Below are 24,061 nucleotides of genomic sequence, written 5' to 3'. Positions count from 1 at the left end.
CTTATTCAAACTTTCAATCGCTGGCAAGCGCAACCACCCAGCCCTAATACATTAAGGGGCATATGTAGGTAATTTCCATTTTGCGATTCAAAAATAGCGATTTTTAAGGAATAGCGATTTGAGAATAGCAAAATGGAATGTAGGTAATAATTTGCAATTTTTTTGCGAATCTCTAACATTCCTTAATTACGATTAGCAAATTGCAAATCGCAATTAAGGAATGAGTGTCCCATTCATTTCTATGGGCTAAGAGGCCCATAGGAATGAATGGGGATACATTCTCAAATTGCGATTTTCTATGTGAAAATCGTAATTTGAGAATCGCAATTCCAAGAGTGCCAGGGTGTCCAAAGGACACCTGTTGCACCCCTGGAATGTGCCTCGAAATACATGTGGCGCACATACATGACCTAAGGCACTTTCAATTTTTTAAAAAAATGCATTTTGAAAGGAAATCGCAAAATACAATCTACTTGGAGTAGGTGGTATTTTGCGATTCCTTAAGCTGCAATCACATTTTAAAATTCACTCCTACATAGCATTTAAGGAATCGCAAAAGGGCGATTCCTTAAATGCTTGAGCAAATTAAGGAATTGCAATTTTTGCGATTCCTTATTTTGCTAATATGCACCTACATACCAAATGGCCGTTGCGATTCGCAAACACCGGAATTCTGTGAATTCCGCCGTTTGTGAATCGTAAATGCCTACCTACATATGCCCCTAAATCATGTCAGGGAGGTGGTCACACCTCCCTGTGACAGGATGCCTATTGTTCAGCCTTCCCCTGCTCAAGCTTGGCTCAGCATCAGCGGGGCAGAAATGTGTCTCTGGTTGGCAGCAGCCATTTTTTGCTGTCTGGGACTAGACGGCTGGTACTGAGAACACCAGGGACCCCACAAAGCTTGCTTCTGAGGGGTGGAATCATACCTCCCACACACAGCTGCAGGGGTGTTCTGCTCATGCAGTGGCACCCTCTCACTTAGAACGAAGCACCCTGCCCTCTGGAGTGTAAAGGCCTGCTAGGGTGGTGACTTATAGGTTTTAAGTACAGTGATCCTTGGATATCGTAAACCTATATCTTAAGTAAGTGGTGCATGCACCAACTTACACAGGCTGCAATGGCAGGCCTGTAGGTTCCATTTTACATGGCCTCTCATTTATGGCATAATAAATGCTTCAGCCCAAAGGAGGCCTCTGGGGTACCTAAGCCCTGGGTACATGGGTACTATGTACTAGGGACTGACAAGGGTACCCTAGTATCCAATCTGGAGTGTACCTAACATAACAGTTTACGGAGAAGCAGATAGACTGGGGTCCTGATTAGCAGGATCCCAATCAGACTAGTCCAAAAACCAGCTTAGCACTAGGCAAAAGGGGGGTACATATGCAGAAGGATCCTACCTTCCTACAATATCCTTCCCACATTCCTTCTGAAATGCCTGGAGAGCCTGCCTTACTGGTACTGTACTGGTTACCAATATCTCCACATGAAGACTTCCGGGTTCCACACCTCACATACCTGCTTATTGTGGCAGAGGCTCCAATCTGTGCCAATTAATACTTTTTCACCCCATCTCCACAAGACCCTTGAACTCTTCCAATGCATTTGTCTTGCATTTAGAAGAACCAACAAACCCCACTCGGCCTTCAGATCATTCCAAACACCAAACTCCCTCTGATTTTGATGGACTGCTGCACCATCTCTAAAATATTGAGTACAAGACATTCTTCATTAAATCACCCAAGGCTTGACTTTTCCCTACTAATCATTTCAGTAACATCTTCCCACATCAGTCTATCTACTGTCAGCATCCTGAGGCCTATTATTAGCATTCAAACTATTTTAAAATTTCTAAAATAACTGTAAGAAGCCTCCTGCAGAGCATACAGTAAGAGAAGTCAGTACCACAGGGGTGTGAGGGGCGCTGCTGCAAAATTCATATGGGTACTGTGAAGGGAGGTGAAAGGGATCTCTCTGTAGAGCTCATAGCAACACAAGCTGCGGTGGCACATGTACCAAGGGAGTCACGTGCCTGCGTCACAGTAACAGAAGTAATAAAGGACCTGGAGGTGAGTGAGAGGGAGCTCCTTGCAGAGGCCACATTACCTGTTTGTGGGTAGCAGGTGATGAGGGGAAGCTCTCAGTTGCCTCCAGTAAGAGAAGATACTGAATGTGCATTATTTCATTAAGCCTTTCAGAGTTCTCTTGTCGGCAGCATCTAGAGACCAGCGACCTACTGGTAATACAAAATGTCTCTTTCTTTAATTGCTTGAAACTTGATGACGCCCTGTTGTATGATTCAATGGATTAGCAGTGTAATATCATACAGTGAATAGTTGTCTCCTCTGATTCTTGTTGTGCAGACAGTTGCCCTCCGCATGGGCCTGGACACCAGGAACACAACTTCTCTGTGGAAGGACAAGGCTGCCATTGAAATCAATATTGCAGTTCTTCACAGTTTCCAGGTAAGAGACAATCATGGGGAGTACTGGGCCAGGACAGGGTGTAATGAGAAAGGCAGCGACGTTAGTGCTCTACCAGCCGAAGGGTCACCATGGATGACATAACGTTTGCCTCCTTCCAAAGTACCCTTGCTGATCCTTAAGGGATCATCACCCACTGTATGTCCTTGACATGTCTACTTCATCTCTACCCCCTTTCTCCTCAATTTAACACTGGTCTGATTGGCAAGGTGCCACCTGAACAGGCCCACTCTCTAGGCTCAGCTGCCAGGCTTCCTGTTCTGATTAACATCCCAGGGTTACAAATTGAGAGGTGAGGTAGGACCACTTCAGAAAGAGATGCAGAGGCGGAAGCATGGCTGTGGCTGAGACGATGGATGGTCGTACACTGTGTAAATGGGAATTAATATAATCATAGATTGCTGGAAGGATAAAGAACAAGAGGAAGAGTTCTGCGTAGAGCATTGGATGGAGAGGCAGTTGAAGAATCAATAAGATAATGGAGAGATACAGTGATATCAGTATATGACTATGAAGGTGAGTGGATTGACGGATACATTTAGGAATGGATTCAAACATGTGTTTAGAGAAGATTGGAGGGGCGATTGAGAGACATGTGGGAAAATACATGGTGAGGTAAGGTGGATTTAGGCACGAAGGCAGAGGTTTCTAATGATGTGCAGGAGGAGAAGGATGGATGGTGACATGGATAATTTGATGGATGGAAAGAGGCGTGAGGAATGTATACAGCAGGTGTCTCCAACGCGTCGATCGCGAGCTACTGGTAGCTCGCCGAGACCCTGCCAGTAGCTCGCGCTGCCCTGTGCTGAATGTGCTTTATATGCCAGCCAAAGCCATTGCCATTGTAAATGCCGACAGAAATGTATTGTAGTACTATTCATGTTTATGTGCGGATATGAAGCCGGCATTCCCGCGTCTGTACTTAATATATAATTATATATTACGGCGCTCTTCTGAATCTATTACGCCGAGTCTGAGTGATGCAAAACCCCCCCACCCCCTTGAACGGTCTCTGCAGACAACAGCACCCGCCCTCACCCAAATCAGCAGCTTTCATTGGCCAAGTCGCTTAGCTGGGGCGGGGTGGAGAGGATGACGTTTGTCTCCTCCGTGATCAGGGTCTCGTGACCCTGTGTAAGCGCCCCCTGCCTCTCCCTAACAGGCACCGCGCAGCTCAGTCACGAGTGCGGAGCTGCAGCGGGCGTGGCAGGGCAAAGCAGCAGGTCCCGCAAGCTGGAGAATTGAACTGCGCCATCAGCCTGCTGCCTTCTATCAACCGAGCAGTTCAGCAGCAGGTAAGGCAGGCAAACCGTGAGGCCTTTCGGCGGCCAGCAGTGCCCGTCTTGGCTGTCCTCACAGCCGTGTCTCTGGCTCTGTGAAGCCCCTGTGGCCTGTGGAGTGGAAGCCTGGCTTCCGAGGCCTGTCACGGGGCTCCCTGAACCCCAGCTGTATCGGCTTCTCACAGGATCTGGCCCGTCTCCTGACACAATACTCCGGGCCCCTCGCCTGCCAGCCCGCTCCCGCGCAGTCACTTCATCAAGTTACCTGTGCATGGAGGGCAGACCTCGTGTTGTAGTCTCTGGCCCGGCCTGTGTCACTGGACTGGAGCCTCTGGGAACCGGCAGTGTCAGTGACGGGGGAACAAGGGCCCTCTGTGCAGAAGGGGCTGGCTGACCATGGGGCCCCCTTTGGCAATGCACCCCCAGTTTCTGGCTCGCCTCCGCTCAGACACCGCATTCTGTGTCTGTCACTATGACTATGGTCTTTTCCACGCACACATGCTCTGGCCATCGCTCCACGCTGGAGGGTACCCCACAGGGCTCATGGCTTTGTCGTCGGCCTTATTGTCGATATGCAATGATGTGATTATGTCACTGCCTCTTACAGGCCCTTTTATCTCCATAAAACACGGAGCAGATTCCCAAGGCCTATGGCTGGTGGATAAGGGAAGGTATCGGTCGTCTCTAGCCTTAAAATAAATGCACAGCCGGCATCTCCCGACCCATACCTTTCAAAACATAATTAGAGTGTATATATGTGTATGTATGTGCTATGGCGGGCCGCAGCTTCCACACCCCAGTGGTCGGAGGGTGCAGGCAGTGAGGGCTGCTGACTTGCACTTTAAGTAGTGCAGGGCGCTGTGGCCAAGAGTGCAGAAAAGGGGCAATAAATACAATTTTTGAATGTAGCCGGAAAAATGCTTTCACGGCTCCTGATTACAGTGTCTGCAAATAATTATTAGAGCACATCAATAGCTGCACTTGGACAGCTGCGCGTCTGTCCCGTGCCTAGGTAGATGGGTAGGGGGAAAAGTAAGAAGAACCTGGTTGCCCTGAAAATGTTCTGCAAAGGTCGCTTCTGCTGGGTGATAGGTCAGGCCCAGTCCATCATTTGGTTCCCTAGCCATTGGTTTTCCTATTGTCGACCACTGAGTAACCATTTTCTTTCCTAAATTGTAGTTGGTTTTTGCTGCACATATTTTGTTACTGTTTTTCCTGAATCCAAACGCTGTTTTGCTCAGGGTAGTGTTGCCCTGAGATAAATGCAAACTTTATGTGTACTGTACAGACTTGGGAGGCAGTTTTGTTGTATTTTGTGCTGTTTATGCATATTTCCGGTATGCAAATGAAATGTATTTCTGCACTGAACTCTGAGGCCTGCTCTGTCCCTCATAGATAGAACCACAGTCAGCACTTCGAGGCCCTACTACGCCCTACTACGCCAGCCACAAGAGATACTAAGAATGTTATGTGTTGTACAGGCCTTTTGAGCAGGGCTTTAAGTGGGATGAAAAACCTGGGGGGTCTCTCAGGTGCCGCAATTAAGAAGGGCAAGCTAATAAAAGCTCAACACCTGTGCTTAGCATAGTGTGCCAACCGACTGGTATTTACCTGCTTCCGTCGTTGCATCCAGAGTTGTAACATTAAATATCCCTGCTTAATAGCACAGGAGAGTTGCTGGCCCCACTCCTTTGCCACAGATGTCGAGCTGGGACTCGTAGACTCCAACAATGCAGAGTCCTTGTGCCATAGTCTATTATTGTGTAAGGTCAGAAAGTGGTTTGACAACACAACACAAATCCAAAATCAATCCTTTCAGTGTTTCTAGGGAACTTTAAGTATTGTGTTCAAACCACAGTATGGTGGGCTATGAAGAAAATAGTTTTTTTGACCTTTAACGTCAATGAAAATGGGCGTGGGCGGTCACTCGGAAAAATGCACGAGTTGCTTCGGGTTTGGTAGCTCACGGCCATTTTCACTGACCAGAAGTAGCTCTCACTACACAAAAGGTTGGAGACCCCTGGTATACAGACTGATAGCGAAATGGTTCAAGAGAGAGGTATTTGGATGGAGTGATGCATGCAGTGATGAAGGTAGTGACAAACGGTGGAATGCGTGGCAGGAAAGTAGCTCAATTATTAGTTTAATTGAGAGAAGAATTGATGAAACTATGTAAAGAAGGATGAACTATAAAGGGGAAGAGGGATAGAGGACCAGAGAGATGACTGCGCATGAGGAGCATTCTAGGTCACTAGTGCTTCAGACTTCACTGTAACCATTCAAATGTCACACTAAGTAAAACCAAGGAATCCTTACTGCTTTATTGTCTTTTCCTTTAGGCAGCCCATGTGACTCTTGTGGACCACCACGCTGCCACAGAATCATTCATAAAGCACATGGAGACTGAAAACCGCCTTCGAGGGGGCTGCCCTGCGGACTGGATCTGGATTGTGCCCCCAACTTCAGGTAGCCTCACTCCAGTCTTCCACCAAGAGATGGTCAACTACCTGCTCAGCCCATGCTTCCTGTACCAGGTACAGTAAATGGACATATGTTCAGAGCAAGTCAGGGACAGTACTCAGCCTGTATGCGCACTCAGCAATGTACCCTGTTAATTCACACAACACTAAAACACACAATAAGAATGTCTGAAATCTGACAAATAAGAGGGAAAAGAAATCAGTGTCTCAAGGAATAATGCTTCTCTGAGGTCAAAAACCCTCACCCACCTGTGGGTGGCATGCTTCATCATTGGGTTCCATCCTCACACCAGGACCGCAAGGTACCTGACATGGGTTATGACTCCCAAGGAGGTAGGAGCAGAGCTGTTTTCAATGTGATGAGCAGATGTTGGTTTAGAGTGAGGGGCAGAGTGCAAAAAAGAAAAATAGGAATACAATGATCTCTGGATGGGCTGGGTGAGTTTTATTCTGTTGCCCTCCAAAAGTTTAAACCAGGTGAGGACATTTCTTTTAAAAAATGATACCCCCTTTGTGTTGTCAACATGTTTTGGCCTACCATTGATCCCAAAGAGAGTTCCAAGGCATTCATCTGGACCAAAAGTGAATGTCACTCTGCTAAAAACCAAACTGATTTTACCAGCCCCTCAAATGGTAAGCCTGGTGGGAACGAGATGGCCCATCGGAACACTGGGTCCACTGACATTCTACAAAATACAAAATAAGGATTAGAAGCATACAAACAACACTGGATTTAAGTAAAGTTTAAAGGGTGGCAACACCCTGTGTTTAAGTTCAGTGCACCTAATGCCCAACACCAACAAGCAAGCTCATGCCCAGTGAGAGAATATGGCTCATCCTACCCAAAATAGCAAGGTATACTTACCTCTCAATTAATAAACAAAGAGAGGTACCCCCTTTAGGAATAATATGTAGGTCTGGGAGCAAGGGGAAAACAACAATACTATACTGCAAATAATTCCCACCTGATTTATATCATTTTACTTTAGGCTAATATCAGCACGACAGGCCCCAATTTGCTATACAAACATAGCACCTTTATTTATATTTTTGCTCCCTTTTAATATTTTATTTAATTCACTTTTTTTATTTTGTCTATAAGTATAATGAGGCTTGTCTAGGACCACCCACCTGATGACATCGTCAGTGGGCCCAGATGTGAGGTACTGTCCGATGAGTTTGGTGTTTGATTTCTTGCATCTACCGAACTTTGATGTTCCACTATCCTAGTTTTGGCTTTAAGGGTAGTAAACATATTAGCAGCCTACAGCGTCAAGTAATGAGAGCGATATCCCCCTCACTGTTGCAATTATTGTGATTAAACAGTACCCATGGTAACTTGAGGCCAAGGTCAATCCATGTAGTTGGTTGTGTCAGATAACACACTGAGCAGGAGCCACACAGAAAATGACCCTTTACCGGAGGGAGAGACCAGAGTATCTTGAAACCCTTTCTGGGAAGTGGAACGTGATCTGGTGTGGACCACTAGGTCTCCAATGTTCTTACTCCGTTAAAGTGCAAACAGGGGTTTAGGCAGTATTTTGTCTACTGTATCGAGAATATGGCAATTGTTGTTAATAGTAACACAAGAAGGGTACAAAGTTCCCCAGGGTGGGTGAAGAGGAGAAGTGAGAGTGGAGAGCGTAGAAGAAGAATAGAAAGAAGGGAAATTCCCTTTTTGGAACTAAAACCCTCACACACCTAGCAAGCTAGATGTCATGCTTCATCATATGGGTTCTGCTCCTTGTCAGACTGACGCTGCAATGTCTGACGGGCACCCGTAAAGGGGCTCTTTATCAGAGATCTTTTGTTCCAGCCATATGGTGCATGCGAGTAAGAGGGCCAGAGAAAGTGTAGTTGTGGAAAAGTGGTGAGTTAAAAAAGGTGGGTCAGTCCACTATGAGCTTTATTGGCTTGGCTGACGCCCTTGATTAAAATGGTGGGAGGGGAGATATGTGCTGAGAATGTACAGAGCAAGATACCTACATACCTCTGATCAGGTCAACATGTTTCTTGCCAAAATGGCAATTCGTCAGGACCTAGGTGTTCAGTACTACACAGTGAAAAGCTAAGAAAAAAGTGTTTTACAACCTTATTCCATGAGGTCGTATAGGGGCAGGCCAACAGGTCCTGCCGATTTGAAGCGACCCTAAGTGAGATCCTAAGGTGTACCGCAGTCTGCTCCAGTGGGACCTGCACGTGTAGGTCAGGTACCCGATCAGCGTGCGGTCAGAGCCGCTAACACCTACCCCCACCGTCTTGTCAGGACAGAGCAGCTTGTTGTTAATAGCCTTCTTAACCGTTGTTGTTAGGTGGCTATATGTGCTGAAACAAACCAATTTGACTTAACTGTGTTTAGGGTAGGTCCGAAGGAGAGCCTCTCTGTTGTTGTTCCTAGCTTGTTTTGCCACCCTGTGAATGATGTCCTGTAAATATTTTCTTCGGGCAAGATGGATGCTCAATATAGCCATGTGTTCCTTAAATTTGTCGATTTCTTAACAGTTCCTTCTGATTAACCCTAGGCATAGTTCATGTAGTAGCACTACGCGTAGCTACACGAAGTGCACTTCGTACTAGGCAAGCTACGTGTAAATACGCAAACTGTGTAGTGCACTGTGCAAAATGCTGTTCGCACAGATTGCACAGTGCCGGATGCTTGTCCGCACTGTGCAATCAGTGCAAACCGCATCTTGCACAGTGCAAGCAGTCGTTTTCTGCCGCTTGAGTAGATTTCTACTCAAGCGGCAGCTTTCTTAACGCTGACTGGTAGTTTCTCATCTCGAGCGGTCGCAACCACTCGCAATGAGAAACCTGACCTTCCCGCTTTGAGAGTCTCGCCGGGAGGTTTATTTTCCACGCTCGTGATCGACAACTTGATGATGTTGATCGCGAACGAGGAAAAAGTCTCGCAGGGATGTAATTTTGCTCGCTCGCAGTTGCCAACTTGACGTTGACGACCGCGAGCAAGCAAAAAATGACCGCTACGCTATGCATGTTTGCACTGTACTACGTGCTATTCGGGTAGTGCAAAGTAGTGCAAACTTCGCAAACTACGCGAGCGTAGCGTAGTACTTCGCCCAGGGCTACTCCTGATCCTGAGAAACTGACCCACTGTAAGGTTATTACGTTGTGTTTGTGGATGGAAACTATTGTAGAACAATTAGGAGTTGCGGGCCTTCACATAAACGCATATGTGCACGCATTCGCGTGTACACACACTGGCCTGTGCAAACAACCATTTGCACTCATTTTACACACATACATGCACTGAGTACACACTCACCTATAAACGTCCAAGCACATATACATACATGCACATTCAAATTTATCTAGCCTGTGTTCACATGCTCACGATTACGCACACACACTCACCGGAGCACAAAAGGAATGCCTTATCGATGAAGACCAAGGGGAAGAGCTCCACGTGGAGCGCTGTGTGGAGCAATGGGGGGGGAGGCAGTTAAAGGAATGGATTGAGAGATTGTGAAGAGGATATGAGTAAATCAAGAGAATGCAGTAACACAATTTGTTACATAACACTCATTACAAAATCTTCCCCCGAAAATGAATTGGGCAAATGAATATGGGCTAGATGTAGGTAAACTACATTTACCGAGTCTAAAATACCGGATTTTACTGATTCAGCATTTTAGAATCGGTAAATGCTATGTAGGTAATTACTCGGTAAGTATTACTGAATCGGTAGGATTCGGTATTTACCGAATCGGTAAATACCGATTCGGTAATACCCATTTATTCCTATGGGCCTGTAGGCCCATAGGAATAAATGGGTATTACCGAATCGGTATTTACCGAATCGGTAAAAGGGGGGAAACATTCAAGGGTGGCAGGGTGTCACTGTGACACCCTGTTGCACCCCTGAATTGTGCATGGGTGCACATGTGGCACACATACATAGCACACATACATGGCACACATACATGCCCTAAGGGCATGTATGTCTGCCACATGGCACTGTTATTAAATGCAAAAAATTGCTTTTTTTAAGGTTTTCGTAATTTACCACCAACTTGTAGTTGGTGGTAACTAACAAATCCTTACAAGTGAAAAGCACTCACTTAAGTGCTTCCTACATTTCAGATTCGATAATTTAATGAATCGGCATTTAAGAATTCGGTAATTTACCGAATTCTTAACCCCTTCGATGCTCATGACGGAACGGTTCCGTCATGAGCGTCGGTTGGCCTGTGCTCATGACGGAACCGTTCCGTCATGAGTCCATAAGCCCAATGGAACGTTCAGCACAGCGCACGAATTTGCGCCGCGCTGAAGAGGTTAAATACTGATTCAGTAAATTACTGAATCTGAAATGTAGCCACCTACATCCCAAATGCTGAATACCGGTCGGTAACGGCAGAAATTCGGTAATTTCGGCTGTTACCGACAGGTATTAGGGTTCCTACATCTGGCCCTATGTTCGGAAAAAACTGATTAGTATTTAGACACATCTCAAATATGAAAGTTCACCTCGAAGATGCCTTAGATCAAGGAGCTCACTTAACATTCACCTCTTGGCATAGAAGTGCTGGTATACAAAGCTTCACACATGGGAAGGTGCCAAATCCCTTGTTTGCCATAAAAGGACCCATTACACTAACGTTGACTCACCTAAAATATTGATCAGAGTCAAAGTCAAAGATTTGCTTTATTCAGTTAAAATTAAAAACCATGAAAGCACAGGACAATATTTCATGATGTAAATAATCACATTATAAACAACAAATAATATCAATAACGTATTACAAATAATCAAATACTATAAATAGTGCATAAACCACATATATAATACATAGCGCCATCAAAGAAAGAACACTTGGCGTACAAATATATAAATTAAAAAGTTTGTCACCCGTTGAGTTCACCATTTAAAATCCAATAATTCATCAGCTAAATCGTCACGCCACAAATTTTCTGTTTAAAAATCACTATAGGTAAAGAGGTGAAGGGTAATTACTGCTGCAGCTGTACCTTGTTTCTTAGCCTGGTGGCCCCTGTGATGTAACTAGCTACTCCAAAACACACCACTGGGGTCCCAAGCATTTGCAGATAGGCCAATGCCGGTCTAACTTGCTCAAAGTTACAGCCCCTTAACAATGGCAAAATAAACTTCTTACGTAATGAAACATAAAAATCGCAGAAGAAAACCATATGTAAGGTATTCTGCTCAGAAAAATTGTCACAAGGACAGGGCCCCAAAGACCCTTCCTTGGAAAAACCTTTTGGGAATGATAATAGCCATGGGAGCATGTTATACTTGAACCTTAATAGAACAAACAGATGATATGGCTTGTTTATATAGGTCAAGAACGGCTGAATTTTCCTCCCTATACTCAGCATTACAAAACTCCTGACTGAAGGTTTTACCAATTCCCCTTCCTACCTCATTAGCATTGCCCTGTTCAGGAACTGAGACTTTATGGCTTTAATAGCCGTTTTGCTCAACACACTAGGGTTCGTGAACAAATCAGTGCTGCCCAGTGAAAACATTTGGGTTTTAATATAACGGATCCACTGGATATCAAGGGCTCTGTCTGAAGACAAACAATCTTTGATAATCAATTGGTTTAGGTTAGGTGGCTGCTGTGCCCAGATTCTCAACCAACCTAATAATGGGGCCACAGCAATCTGGTCTAAAATATAACCAACACCAAGGTCCTCATGAATATTAAAAGTTGCAGCAGAAGCTGGGAGAGACAACAACTTTCATAAAAAGAAATTTTCTGCTGTTTGAATTTCGCTAACATCTGTGTAACCCCATACCTCGCTCCCATATAGCACCATTGGGACACACTTAGCGTTATAAATTTTCATGAGTGCCCAGAGTGGTTTAGAACCTAACCATTTTGCAAACCCTAACAGTGACCCAGATGCCCTGGCAAGGGTATTCTTTTTATGAGCACGCTGCGTAACCCAAGACCTTCGGTCGTCAAAAAGTATCCCTAAATATGGAAAGGCTAGAACTTTGATGAGCTCCATCCCTTAACAGAAAAACTTGGCCTTCTTTGCCCGTCCACCACCTATTGACATAGAGTGCGAATTTTTAAAATTGGTAAATGAATCTAGAGAGTCCATAAAATTAATAAAACAATCTAAAAGGGATTGTAGCCCTCTTGCCGTTCTTGCTAACTAAAACTGCATTGTCTGCATATAATAGTGCAGGGATCATTTTTGAGCCAGCTCTTGGGATATCCTTACAAGATGAAATTAATGCGTCTCCCAAATTGTTAATATAAAGCGTAAACAGCAAGGGTGCAAGGATACATCCCTGCCTTACCCCTCGCTTAACTGGCCAAGCTTCTGTTAAACTCCCATTCTCATTATAACGTACAGCTGCTTGATCAAGTATAGAACCTGTAATTCGCTAACATTGTCTACATTAATAACATGTTGGTGCTAATCCAGAGTTATTTTGGTGTTCACTGTTTGTGGGGTTGTCAACTTTCATGGACCCAGCGATCTGTACAGAGGTTGGAATTGGCACTTTCGTAGTCCTTGTGGGAAAAGTGAAATATTCTGGTCAAGCCAAGATGAACTCACCTCCTCCCTGATTACTGCAAACGGTCTTTCTGCTTTTCTCCTTTGCACCTTGGCCCCATGTGAGGCTCTTAATTCCCAAAGGGGCTGGGAACTCTGATCCTAATCGCATCAGAAGTTAACAGGTTCCAAAATGTTAGTATCATTACCTGGTGAATTGACCCAGAGCCGCTGATCGCAGTAGTGACTCATTTGCTCATGGGATACCATGGGTGAAATCATTATCCTTCCTCATACCGACCCTCAAATTTAATGGGATTCCAAGTATCATTAATTTCAGGTGGAATTAACACCCCCTGTACAGGGACACTCATTGTAATGATTTCCTAATCACCTGGGGGTAAAATGGTCCACCTACACCCCCTTCACAGGGACAGGCCTATAGTTCTTGGCATTTTGAAGAGTAATTCTTTCCTCATCATCTGTGAGTAAGATGGTCCACCAGAACAGCTGCAGAGCTTAGCTTAGTGAAAGTTGTTACCCTCTGCAATGATGTCACCATCTCAGTTGTGGAGCCGGTCTCCTCCAGTCTTTGCTTATTTCTTTGTTTAAAATGCTACATCTCGCAAAAGCTGTTCTCAACAGTGGATGGGTTTCAGTGCTTCATTTGTAAAAGAATGAGTGCCAGTGCCTAAAGTTCTGCTCTGGCGGTGCTATTAACAGTCACTGAATACCAAGGCCACATAGTGTGAATCCACCACAGGCCTCTTTAATCCACGACCAGAAACTCCCTGCTCCTTTATCTCACTGTTACTGGTCTCTGCTTTCTCCCTTTGTGCTGTTGTTTTTGTCTTTTTCTTCGCCCTCCTTTCCCTTTTTTTAATTTAATTCTTTTTATTGAGAATCCATGTGGCATAATAAGAAAACAATATACATGATTTCAATGAAAAAGACAGGATACAATATAAACAAACCACCAAAATTAACAATAAAAAGGTCATGTAGAGGTTGGTTGTCGAATTGCATAGCTTAGTATCTGATTGAATTAATTCTTGTAAATCATGAAGTAGTTAATGTTATTGATATGAATATTGATATGGGTATTGTACACATTGTGCCGGCTACCGCAAACAGAAAGAAGATGTGAAGAGAATATAGCAGATAAGAGCATTGCCATAGCCATAATCCTGAAAATCAATGAGTTTGCAACAATCTACTAGCACGCCAAGCAGCCACTGGTGCCCAGGTCTTCATCCCCAATTCTCTTAATTTGTTACCCTTGAGTTCATACAAAGCCGCCTCCACATTATATATTCCCAATAGTCTGGACAACCACATTTGAAAGGTTGGGGCCTCAGTATCTTTCCAAGCTGCTGAAATTAAAATTCTAAGTACAGCTGTGGAGATAAAGATTAAAGCTTCAGTCTCAATATTTAATTTCAATTTGCTTTGGCATCCTATAATCATGAGTGTCGGAGACAAGGTTATCTGAGCACCCAGCAGCCCTGACCAGAATGATTCAATCTCTGTTTTAATTGATTCAAGTTTCTCGCACTGATAAAACATATGGATAATATCAGCTGGACCTTTGCAGCATCTGGGGCAGTTGCTGTTCTCCCTCTTACCCCAATCATAAAGTTTAGAGGGGGTATATTAGAGATTAAATAATGTTTTGAAGTGCTGAGCTCTTAAATTGGAGGAGCGTAGGAATCTTCTATCCATTACGAGGGCTCTGTCCAGGTCAATGTCCGGAACCTCCAGTTTTGAAGCCAAGGCTGCCTCAGTTTTGCCCATATCGTCCTGGGATTCTTCCAAAAACAACCTATACACACCGTTAATTCTAGGTTCACCCCCTTCAGATAATCCAAAATCTTACACCTCTCCTTTAAGATGATACAGGCCTTATTGATCTGATTGTACTGACCACCTGAGCGTATTTATAATCTTGTATACCCTGGAGGGAGTGCCTTTGTCTTAGTTCTTCCAGAGTTCTACACTCATCCCTGACCATAACTTGCCCCAGTGTCAGGATACCCTGCCGCGCCCAGTGTCTCTAAGACCCATCATTACTTAGGTTAGGAAAGAGGCCCGAGTTCCAGAGTGGGGTGTGGTGATTGTATTTAGAGATTGGCAGTGCTTTCTGAGCTGCTACCCAGACCCCCCATATCCCTTCGAGTGTCTTAAGTCTCGACTTACTGTAATATCTTCTTTCTGTTCTCCTTAATAGTACCCCAGCGGCCTCACTGCCAAGTAGCAATTCAAAGATAAATGGGATCACATCTTGTCTACTCGGGGAGTTTGTGCTGCTTCCCGCTGGATCGAATAATATAGCCATCTGCGTAAGAAGACAAGACCAATGATAGTATCTGAGGTTTGGCAATCCCAATCCCCCCTTTCCTGAGGCAGAGACATATATTTCATGGATCTTCTAACCTTTCCATATTGCCACAAGAAATTCATAAAGATGGATTCTATTTCTTTGATAATTTTCCCCTCTATTTTAAAGGGGATTGACTGGAATTTATATAACACCTTGGGGAACATAGTCATTTTGATAACATTGGCACGACCTATTATTGAAAGTTGTAGTGTATCCATTCTTTTCAGGTTTTCCCTCATGGATTTCATAAGAGGAATGAAGTTGTCTCTGATTATCAACTCCAGCTGTGCGTTGATCGTTATCCCCAAGTAAACCACAGAGTCAACGAATCTGGAGTCTGACTTATTTATGTTCTTGAAGCAGAGCACCTGCATCTTACCCACGTTTAAGCGATAGCCTGATTGTCTACCAAATTTACTCATTGTGCCCACCACTGCTCACATAGCCGCTTCGGGATCAGTAGTAATGACAGCTAGATCATCGGCGTATGCCAAGATTTTTGTTTGAAATCCCTTTGTGACTACCGGTTTGATTGCTGTGTTTTTAATTATTTGACGTATTAGAGGATCAATATATAGTGCGAATAGAACGGGTGAGCATGGGCATCCCTGTCTTGTCCCCCTCGTAATGTAGATCTTATCCAAACTCTCACTCATCATTTGAATTTTCGCGGCTGGGGTGACATACATAGCCTGGATAGCCTTCATAAACCTCGGTCCAAGCCCCCTTTCAGCGAGCACGCTCCACAGAAATTCCCCTCTGACACGATCAAAAGCTTTCTCCGCGTCTAGGAGGATCATTGCGACCCCTCCCTCCCCGGCAGCATGGATATCAAACAACGTGATAGCTCGTCTGATATGATCGGTGGTTCCCCTACCTGGAATGAAACCATGCTGTATTAAAGATATGGGTCTATATGAACCCGGATTTTCCGTGGGCTTGCCCTTTTTATGGAACACCACTATATTGGTGTTCATCCATGACTCAGGGATTAAACCTGTATTTATAATCCCGTTGAAAAGGTCTAACAGAAGTATAGATGTTTCTTCAAATCGCCCTCCTTTCCCATTTGTATATTTTTCTCCCTCTTGCTCACGGTCAATATGCTGGTCCCCAAAAATGAGTGCTGGTGGCCCCCAACAGCAACTACCTGCTCTTAAGTTAGCACTGATGGGTTTGCAACCCACATATCAGTGCTTAATTTGAGCCAGTGGGTTCCGGTGCTCAGCACCAGCACTTAATTGTCAACACTGGCAATCATGACGGCAGCCATACGGTGGTGCTGTTTGTATAGTTAGAGATGAGCAGAACCGCAATTGTTTATTAATTCACTATGCATTAAAAACAACTAATACCTGCAGTCAAAGCTATTTTTATAGCTTTGGGGGCCTAGACTAGTCTGAACTGTCACACTGGTAGCAGTGTGCTGGTTAGTAGCTGTGTAGGTTCTGTGGTTGGCAATGCTGGCAGTGGTAATGGGTGGTGCAAGCTGTAGAGGCCTCCTGACTAGAGCTCTGGCACTTATGTTTTTTTTTACAAATTAAGCACTGCTTCATATAACATACCATTCTGTAAAGATGACCATGGCTAAAGGGCATGTTTTTCACCTGAGTTCTCTGTGGCATCATAGGTAACTCAAGATTTGCTCTTATTATCTATTTGATGTCAAGCAGAACTCCTTAGTGAAAAGCAGGTGAGATTCACTGTTACCTACCTATAAATCTATATTTGCTAAAACAACCAATTCATTTGTTTTCATATCTGCTTCCAGCCGGATCCCTGGCGGACCCACACCTGGAAAGAGCCAAACAGCGCCATCACCCGGAAGAAGACATTCAAGGAGGTGGCAAAGTAAGTACATCACAATTCTTTAACGGTTTGATTCATAAAAACTATTAACATCAGCACCTGCGCGTTTGCAACCTATTATGGATACACATTTCTGAATTCTAGGAATGCACAAAGGGTTCCCACAGCAAGCCTGGAAACCTGCAGAAATCATCTATGATGTTTCAACATTCGTCCGTACAAAGGCATATTCCACGTGTGTGCAGCTATACAGTGTACAATTGCTTAGGGGGAAATAATTTCCTATGTGTGCATTTGCTTTCCACTGGGAAATATTGTTCCCATCCTTCTGCTACGCCCGCAGCATTTAGAGGTGTTTTCAATAAATTCCCAGCTTGGAATGGGATTTACTACTGCCCTTCACAGGGGTAAATCTATGACCATTTCCAGAGTGGAAATAGGCTAGAAAGGTGTTTGTGAATAGCCACAAACTAGCGAACTTGTGAATGTACCCAGAATATCCAGAGCTTCCCCACCCTAGAATGCACATTGTCTTCTCCTTGGGATAGACTTGAACAAAAACTTTGGGTTAGTGCATTATTTAGGAGAGTGAAAGCAATTCTACGTGTGGTTTACTGAGCTAAAAAAGAAGTGTGTAAACTAAACTCACAGGCATAAATAATTTCGTGAACCAGTAGTGTCAGTTATTCCTCCTCTTACAGTCTTACATGATAAGTATTAAATCAAGTGATACATAAAACAAGTCTGCCTACAACATATGGCATTAATTTTGCTTTTGAGACTGCCCTTCAGATAATATCTTTTTTCAAGTTGTGTCCTGGGTCTGCTCGAACATTGGGGGTGATTACGATGGCGGTGAACCCGCCCCCAGCAGGCTGCCGGTGGCGGGTTCACCGCCATTGGAAGGCTTTTTTCCGCCCGCCATATCAGGATGGCAGGCCTGGTGGACGGAAAGCCCGTCTGCCACGTGTCTGACAAAGGCAATCGTTACGATCACCTATCGGACCCACCCGCATCCACAAAAAGATGGTGGTGCCTAGCAGGCACTGCCCACCAGATTTGTATGCTGCATTCCCGCCAGCTTGTCAATGGCGGTTCAATCACCATTGAAAGGCTGGCAGGGAAGTACTTTGGGTGCCCATTGTGGATCCCCCTTGTGTAGGGGCCTGTGCATTTTGAACTTGGTGGTACCTATGGTGCCCCCTACTGTTCCCCACACCAGGTAGTGCAGGGCAATGCACAACATGCATTATTTTTTTAAGTTTAAAGTTTATTGAACAATAAAAAGTAGCATACATAGGTAAGAATAACAGAAAAAGGAGAATTACAATGCAAAAAATAGTTATAATAAATTGGAAATGAATGGGAAATAAATGAAGGGATGTAGAGGAAAGGGGGGGGAAAGGGGGGGAGATCAATAAAAATCACTAAAATATAATAAAAATTAATACCTGAACCAAGGAGTAAATCAATAATATATGCAAGTGTAAGATTAATACGAAACATGGAGTATTAGAGTACATAAAACCATATAGGAATAAAGGAGTATATCAACAAATAGTTATCTGGAATAAAATAACAGGAGACAACTGAAAGTTCAAGGGGGTTTCCTAACTTCATCTGGAGGGTTAACTATAGGAGAGTTAGAAGAGGCCAAATCAGTAAGATATGAGGTTAAAGGGAGCCAGAAAAGATCTCTCTTAATGCATAGGGAAATAGGGGAGATAATACAAGTATCTAATCTATGATTAAAACAAACAGCATTCCACCATGCCCTAAAAGTAACCTTGTCATTTTGTTTCCAATTAGAAGTAATTAGGTGAAGAGCTATTGCCAATAATAAGTCAACTAATGAGGGATTGGGAGAAGGGCTTGGCCAGGAGGGTGATAAGGAACCTAAAAAGATGTTGGAAATGGAAAAAGGGAATTTTATGTTGAAGATTTTATTAATCTGAGACCAAACCAAAAACCAAAAATGGGAAAGAGAGGGGCAATCAAAGAGCATATGTTTGAAATCAGCGGAAGGGCTTTGACAAGACAAACAGGCTGAAGAGAGGTTTGAGGAAAAGGAGACTAGTTTTAATGGAGTGAAGAGAAGGCTCTTGTAGATAAAAAATAGAGTTTGAGATGTATTGGCTGCTCTTGACTTTTTATGAATTTCTAACCATAATCTGTCCCAAAAAGTGACAGACCAACAGTCCATCAGATCCTTTTCCCAGGCCAATTCAGGTTTGCTTTTAGGACAAACTGAAGTAAAAAATAAAAGTTTATAAAGAGAGGAGGCTGAGGTATTAATGGATAATAGCGGATATAGCGTAGAGCATTTGACCGGAACATCTACAGTAGGTGATAAGGAAGATAAATATTGCAAAAGAGAAGGAAGAAGAGAATTATATTGGGATTTACAAGTGGAGGGCAAAGAAAATTGCGATTGGAGATCCGAAAAAGAAAGAGGAAGATTATTAGAGACTAATTGAGAAATCCAAAGTCAACCCATGGATCTCCAAGAATTCCCAAAAATAGTACGGCCTTTGATACGGAGTAGATGATTATGCCAAATAGGTTGTTGATCTAATGAGGAAAGAGCAGGGTAAGAAGATGGGAGGAGAGGTTTCAACAGTTTATGTGTGTGGGAGATCACTTGAGGACGAAAGGAAGAAATATTATTAGTAAAAGCTAGAGATTCAGTGAATTGATAAGGGGTTATAAAGGATTTCTCAATATTTAGCCAAATGGGAGGGTGGATATCCTGAGCAGGATCATGATAAAGCCAACGGGAAGATTGCCGTAAACAAAAGGCAAGATGATAAGATTTAAAGTCGGGAAATTTGATGCCACCAGAAAGTTAATCAGCCTTAAGAGCATTGATGGCAATTCGTGGAGACTTATTTTCCAAAGAAACTTGCCTAATATAGAATCAATTTTTTTAAAGTAAAAACTGGGGATATGGATCGGAATCATAGATAAAAGATATAGAATTAGCGAAGAAAGCATCATTTTAATAGAATCCAGGCGACCCCACCAAGAAAGAAAGAGAGATGCCAACGGTCAATAGAAGTAGATAGTGTTTCTCAGAGATTATCAAAATTTCCTTTCAATGTGTCTGGAATGGTAGGAGAGAACCATAAGCCTAAGTATTTAATTTTAAACGATTTCCAAGAGAAACCAGTAGAGATGTAATCTTGTTTTAAACAAAAAATATTTAAAGGGAGAATTTCAGATTTATCCGAATTGAGTCGATAACCGGACAAGTGAGAAAAAGTATCAACTAAAGAAAGAAAAGCTGGAAGAGAAGTAGAAGGGTTAGAACAGTAAAGAAGAATGTCATCAGCATAGACAGACATTTTAACGTGCGCGGAACCAAGTTTAAAGCCCGCGATATTATCATTGAATCAAATTTTCATTAAAAAGGGTTCTAAAGCAATTATAAATAATAAGGGGGACAAGGGGCAACCTTGACGAACCCCTCTAAAGAGAGAGAAGTAGTCAGGGGATTTTCCATTCACAAAAATAGAGGAATTAATTTAGGAGGAAACCAATCCATTGAAGTGCTTTGAACATAAACTCCCAACCGATCCTATCAAATGCCTTTTCAGCATCTAGTGCTATAGCAGCAATGGGATAATTAAGGGAAGAGGCCTTACTTAGAATATTGAAGAAAACCCTAGAGTTATCCGAGGAAAGTCTACCCTTAACAAAACCAGATTGTTCGGAACCAATAATATTAGGGGGAATAGGATCAATACGTAGAGCAAAAATCTTTGCTAAAGTCTTATAATCTAAATTAACTAATGATATCGGGCTATAGTTCTTACAAAGGGAGGGATCTTTATTATCTTTGGGGATTAAACAAATCATAGCTTCTTGAAAAGAACCTGAAGAGGAAGCATCTGTCACAAAGGATTGATAAAGTAACAAAAGGTGTGGGAGTATTAAAGAGGCAAAATTAGTATAGAATTCAATAGTAAAGCCATCAGGGCCAGGGGCTTTCCCTTTTTTTAATTTTGAAACAGCATTTTTAATCTCAGAGAGAGTGATGTCCGATTCCAAAGAGAAAAAATCCCCTTCATGCGAGGAGGGGGAAGGAATTGAGATAAAGAAAGAAGAAAGTGAAGCAGGGGAAGGTTGCAGTTCCGGTGTGTAAAGCGTCTTATAAAAAGAAACAAACTTATTGAGAATATCATCATCTTTGAATAAAGAAGTACCAGAATTTGTACGAATAGAGTCAATTTTTGTTCGCTCTCGACGAATCTTCAAGTAATTGGCCAACAGTTTACCCATTTTATTTTGGCCACCGTAATACCGAGCGCTACTTTTTAAGAGGTAAGACGAAGCAGCCTCTGTAGAAGACTTATTAAAAGCAATCTTTGCCTCAATAAGTTTCTTCAGGGAGAGTTCAGAGTTAGTGCGAAAGTATGAGTGTTCAAGATATTTAATGTCAGTCAATAACTGGGTATTCCTGATCTTGAAAGCTTTCTTTTTCTGTGAGACAAAACTTATAATAAAACCTCTAGCTTAAGCCTTAAAGGAGTCCCAAATCATTACTGGAGGGGAGTCTGGAGTAGAGTTAATAGAAAAGAATTCGGAAGCAAATGATGTGAATTGGCCTGTGAAATTAGGATCCGACAATAATGAATTATTAAAACGCCATCTACGAGTATGAGGGGAGAAGGGGATTAGGTCAAAATCTACAGAGACTGGAGCATGATCAGAAATTAGGATGGAACCAATCTCAGATTGGGAGACAAGTTGGGATAAGGGTTTACTAAAGAAAAGATAATCCAATCATGGACTGTCAGTTATGGGGGTGAATAAAAAGTGTATACCACTGCACTACCACTGCACTACCCTAAACCCTAATTCAACCACCAACACGACCCCTACACTACACAAACACGACTACACTACCCTAAACCCTAAAGCACTAAACCCCAGCACAACCCCCTACACTACCCAAACACCACTGCTCTACCCTAAGCCCTAAGACACTACCCACGGCAGGACCCCCTACACTACCCAAACACCACTGCACTACCCTAAACCCTAAACCACCACCCCCTGCATGATCCCCTACACTACCCAAACACCACTGCACTACCCTAAACGCTAAAACACTACTCCCGGTATGACCCCTACATTACCCAAACACCACTGCGCTACCCTAAACCCTAACACACTACCCCAGGCATGAACCCGCAAACACTACACAAACGCCACTGCACTTCCATGAACCCTAAATCTATCCCAGCATGACCCCCTATACTACCCAAAAACTACTGCACTACCCTAAACCCTAAATCTTTCTCCAGCACGACCCCCTATACTACCCAAACACCACTGCACTACCCTAAACCCTAAAACACTACTCCCTACACTAGACGAACACCACTGTACTACCCTAAACCCTAAAACACTACCCCCAGCATGACCCCCTACACTACCCAAACACCACTGCACTACCCTAAACCCTAAAACACTACCCTAGCACGACACACCTACAATACACAAATACCACTGCACTACCATAAACCCTAATTAAACCATCAACACGACCCTCTACTCTACAAAAACACCACTGCACTACTCTAAACCCTAAATCTATCCTCAGCACAACCCCTACACTAAGTATGGGCAAATTTTGGGAATCAGCGGTTTGCGAATTCGCAAAAAATCTGCGTATTCGCAGATTTCCCTGCGAAATCGCGGATTTGTTTGCGATTTTGCACCACCGCTAGTGTGTGGGGGGGGGGCAAACGGGAGGGGGCTTCTATGCGAGTTCACATGCCTCTTGTGTGTATAAAAGGACAGGCACCGATCAGAGCAGCAGATGAGGAGAAAGAAGCTTGTGGTCACAGGAACTGCATGGGGATAGAGCTCGTGAAAGTCAAGGATGCAAAGGCCTCCATCAAGCATCATAGCTAATTTTCGACTGTAGATATGGCGAGAACACACCCTGCCACAACTCACGTCACTACCGCAGGCAATCAAGTTACACCCCAACAGACCCTGCTCAACTGGACTCCACTCACCACAGACGACGGACTCAAGACCATGAAGAGCATCCACTCCGTCGCCCCATCTGTTTACTGCCTATATCACATCTTTCATAGAGCAGCCACCTCCATCACCTCAGAGTGTTGCTGCACCATGATCTGCTCCATTGAAACCACTGCCTTCCTCGACAACTGGAAAAACGCTGAAGAAGCTATCTGCCGACCCAGCAGGACTCACAAACTTCAGACCCAACTTCCTCCTCTCCTTCCCAGCCAAGGTCATCGAGAACGCCATCAATGCCTAACTCTCCAAGTTCATCGAAGAGAACCACATCCAGGACATCTCTCAATCTGGCTTCCGAAATAACCACAGCACCGAGACCGCACTCCTTGCTGCCACCGACGACATCCGCTCCCTCCTCTACCATGGCAAAACTGCAGCCCTCATCCTACTAGACTTTTCAGCCACCATCAATAGCGTCTTCCACCGCACCCTAACCTCAAGACTCCATGACTCAGGCATCCGCGACAAGGCCCTGGACAGAATCCAGTCCTTCCTTACCGGTCGAACACAGTGAGTCAGACTACCTCCGTTCCTCTCAGAACCTACAGAGATCATCTGCGGAGTTGCTCAGGGCTCCTCCCTGAGCCCAACCCTCTTCAACATCGACATGGCCCTCCTCGCAGCCATTGTCAGAAACCACAGACTCAACATTGCCTCCTATACCAACGATACATAGATGATCCTCTCCCTCACCAAAGAACCCACAGCCACCAGAATCAACTTTCACAGCGAGATGAATGCCATTCAATCAATCAATCAATCAATCAGGGAATTGTAAGCACACTATTCACCGGTGAGGATCTCAAGGTGCTGGGGGGGAGGGGGGGGTCCGCAGATCTGTTTAGCCAAAGAGACAGGTCTTGAGGGTCTTCCTGAAGGTGTCTGATGTCTGCCGGTATGTCATTCCAGGTCTTAGCTGCAATGTGAGAGAAGGATCTTCTGCCTACTCTGGCTCTGTGGTTGCGTTGGGTTTCGGCCAGTGCGAGGTTGGAAGATCGGAGGTTTCTTTTGGGTACATAGAAGTTGATTCTGTTGTTGAGGTATTTGGGTCCGTTGTTGTCAAGGCATTTGTAG

General features: G+C 43.9%; 1 protein-coding gene across 3 annotated transcripts in view; it reads left to right on the top strand.

Annotated features, from left to right (window-relative positions):
* Window positions 1-24,061, top strand: part of NOS3 (nitric oxide synthase 3) — a 1,079,476-nt gene that overhangs the window by 621,357 nt on the left and 434,058 nt on the right. For all 3 annotated transcript variants that reach the window (XM_086940927.1, XM_086940926.1, XM_086940928.1), the window contains exons 9-11: window positions 2,367-2,468; window positions 6,106-6,300; window positions 16,893-16,972. In XM_086940927.1, coding sequence (XP_086797053.1) covers window positions 2,367-2,468; window positions 6,106-6,300; window positions 16,893-16,972 — 377 coding nt within the window. The remainder of the gene's footprint in view (window positions 1-2,366; window positions 2,469-6,105; window positions 6,301-16,892; window positions 16,973-24,061) is intronic.

Source organism: Lissotriton vulgaris, chromosome 10 (genome assembly GCF_964263255.1).
Source record: "Lissotriton vulgaris chromosome 10, aLisVul1.2, whole genome shotgun sequence".
Taxonomy (NCBI): Eukaryota; Metazoa; Chordata; class Amphibia; order Caudata; family Salamandridae; genus Lissotriton; species Lissotriton vulgaris.
This window is presented reverse-complemented; position numbering and strand designations above follow the sequence as displayed.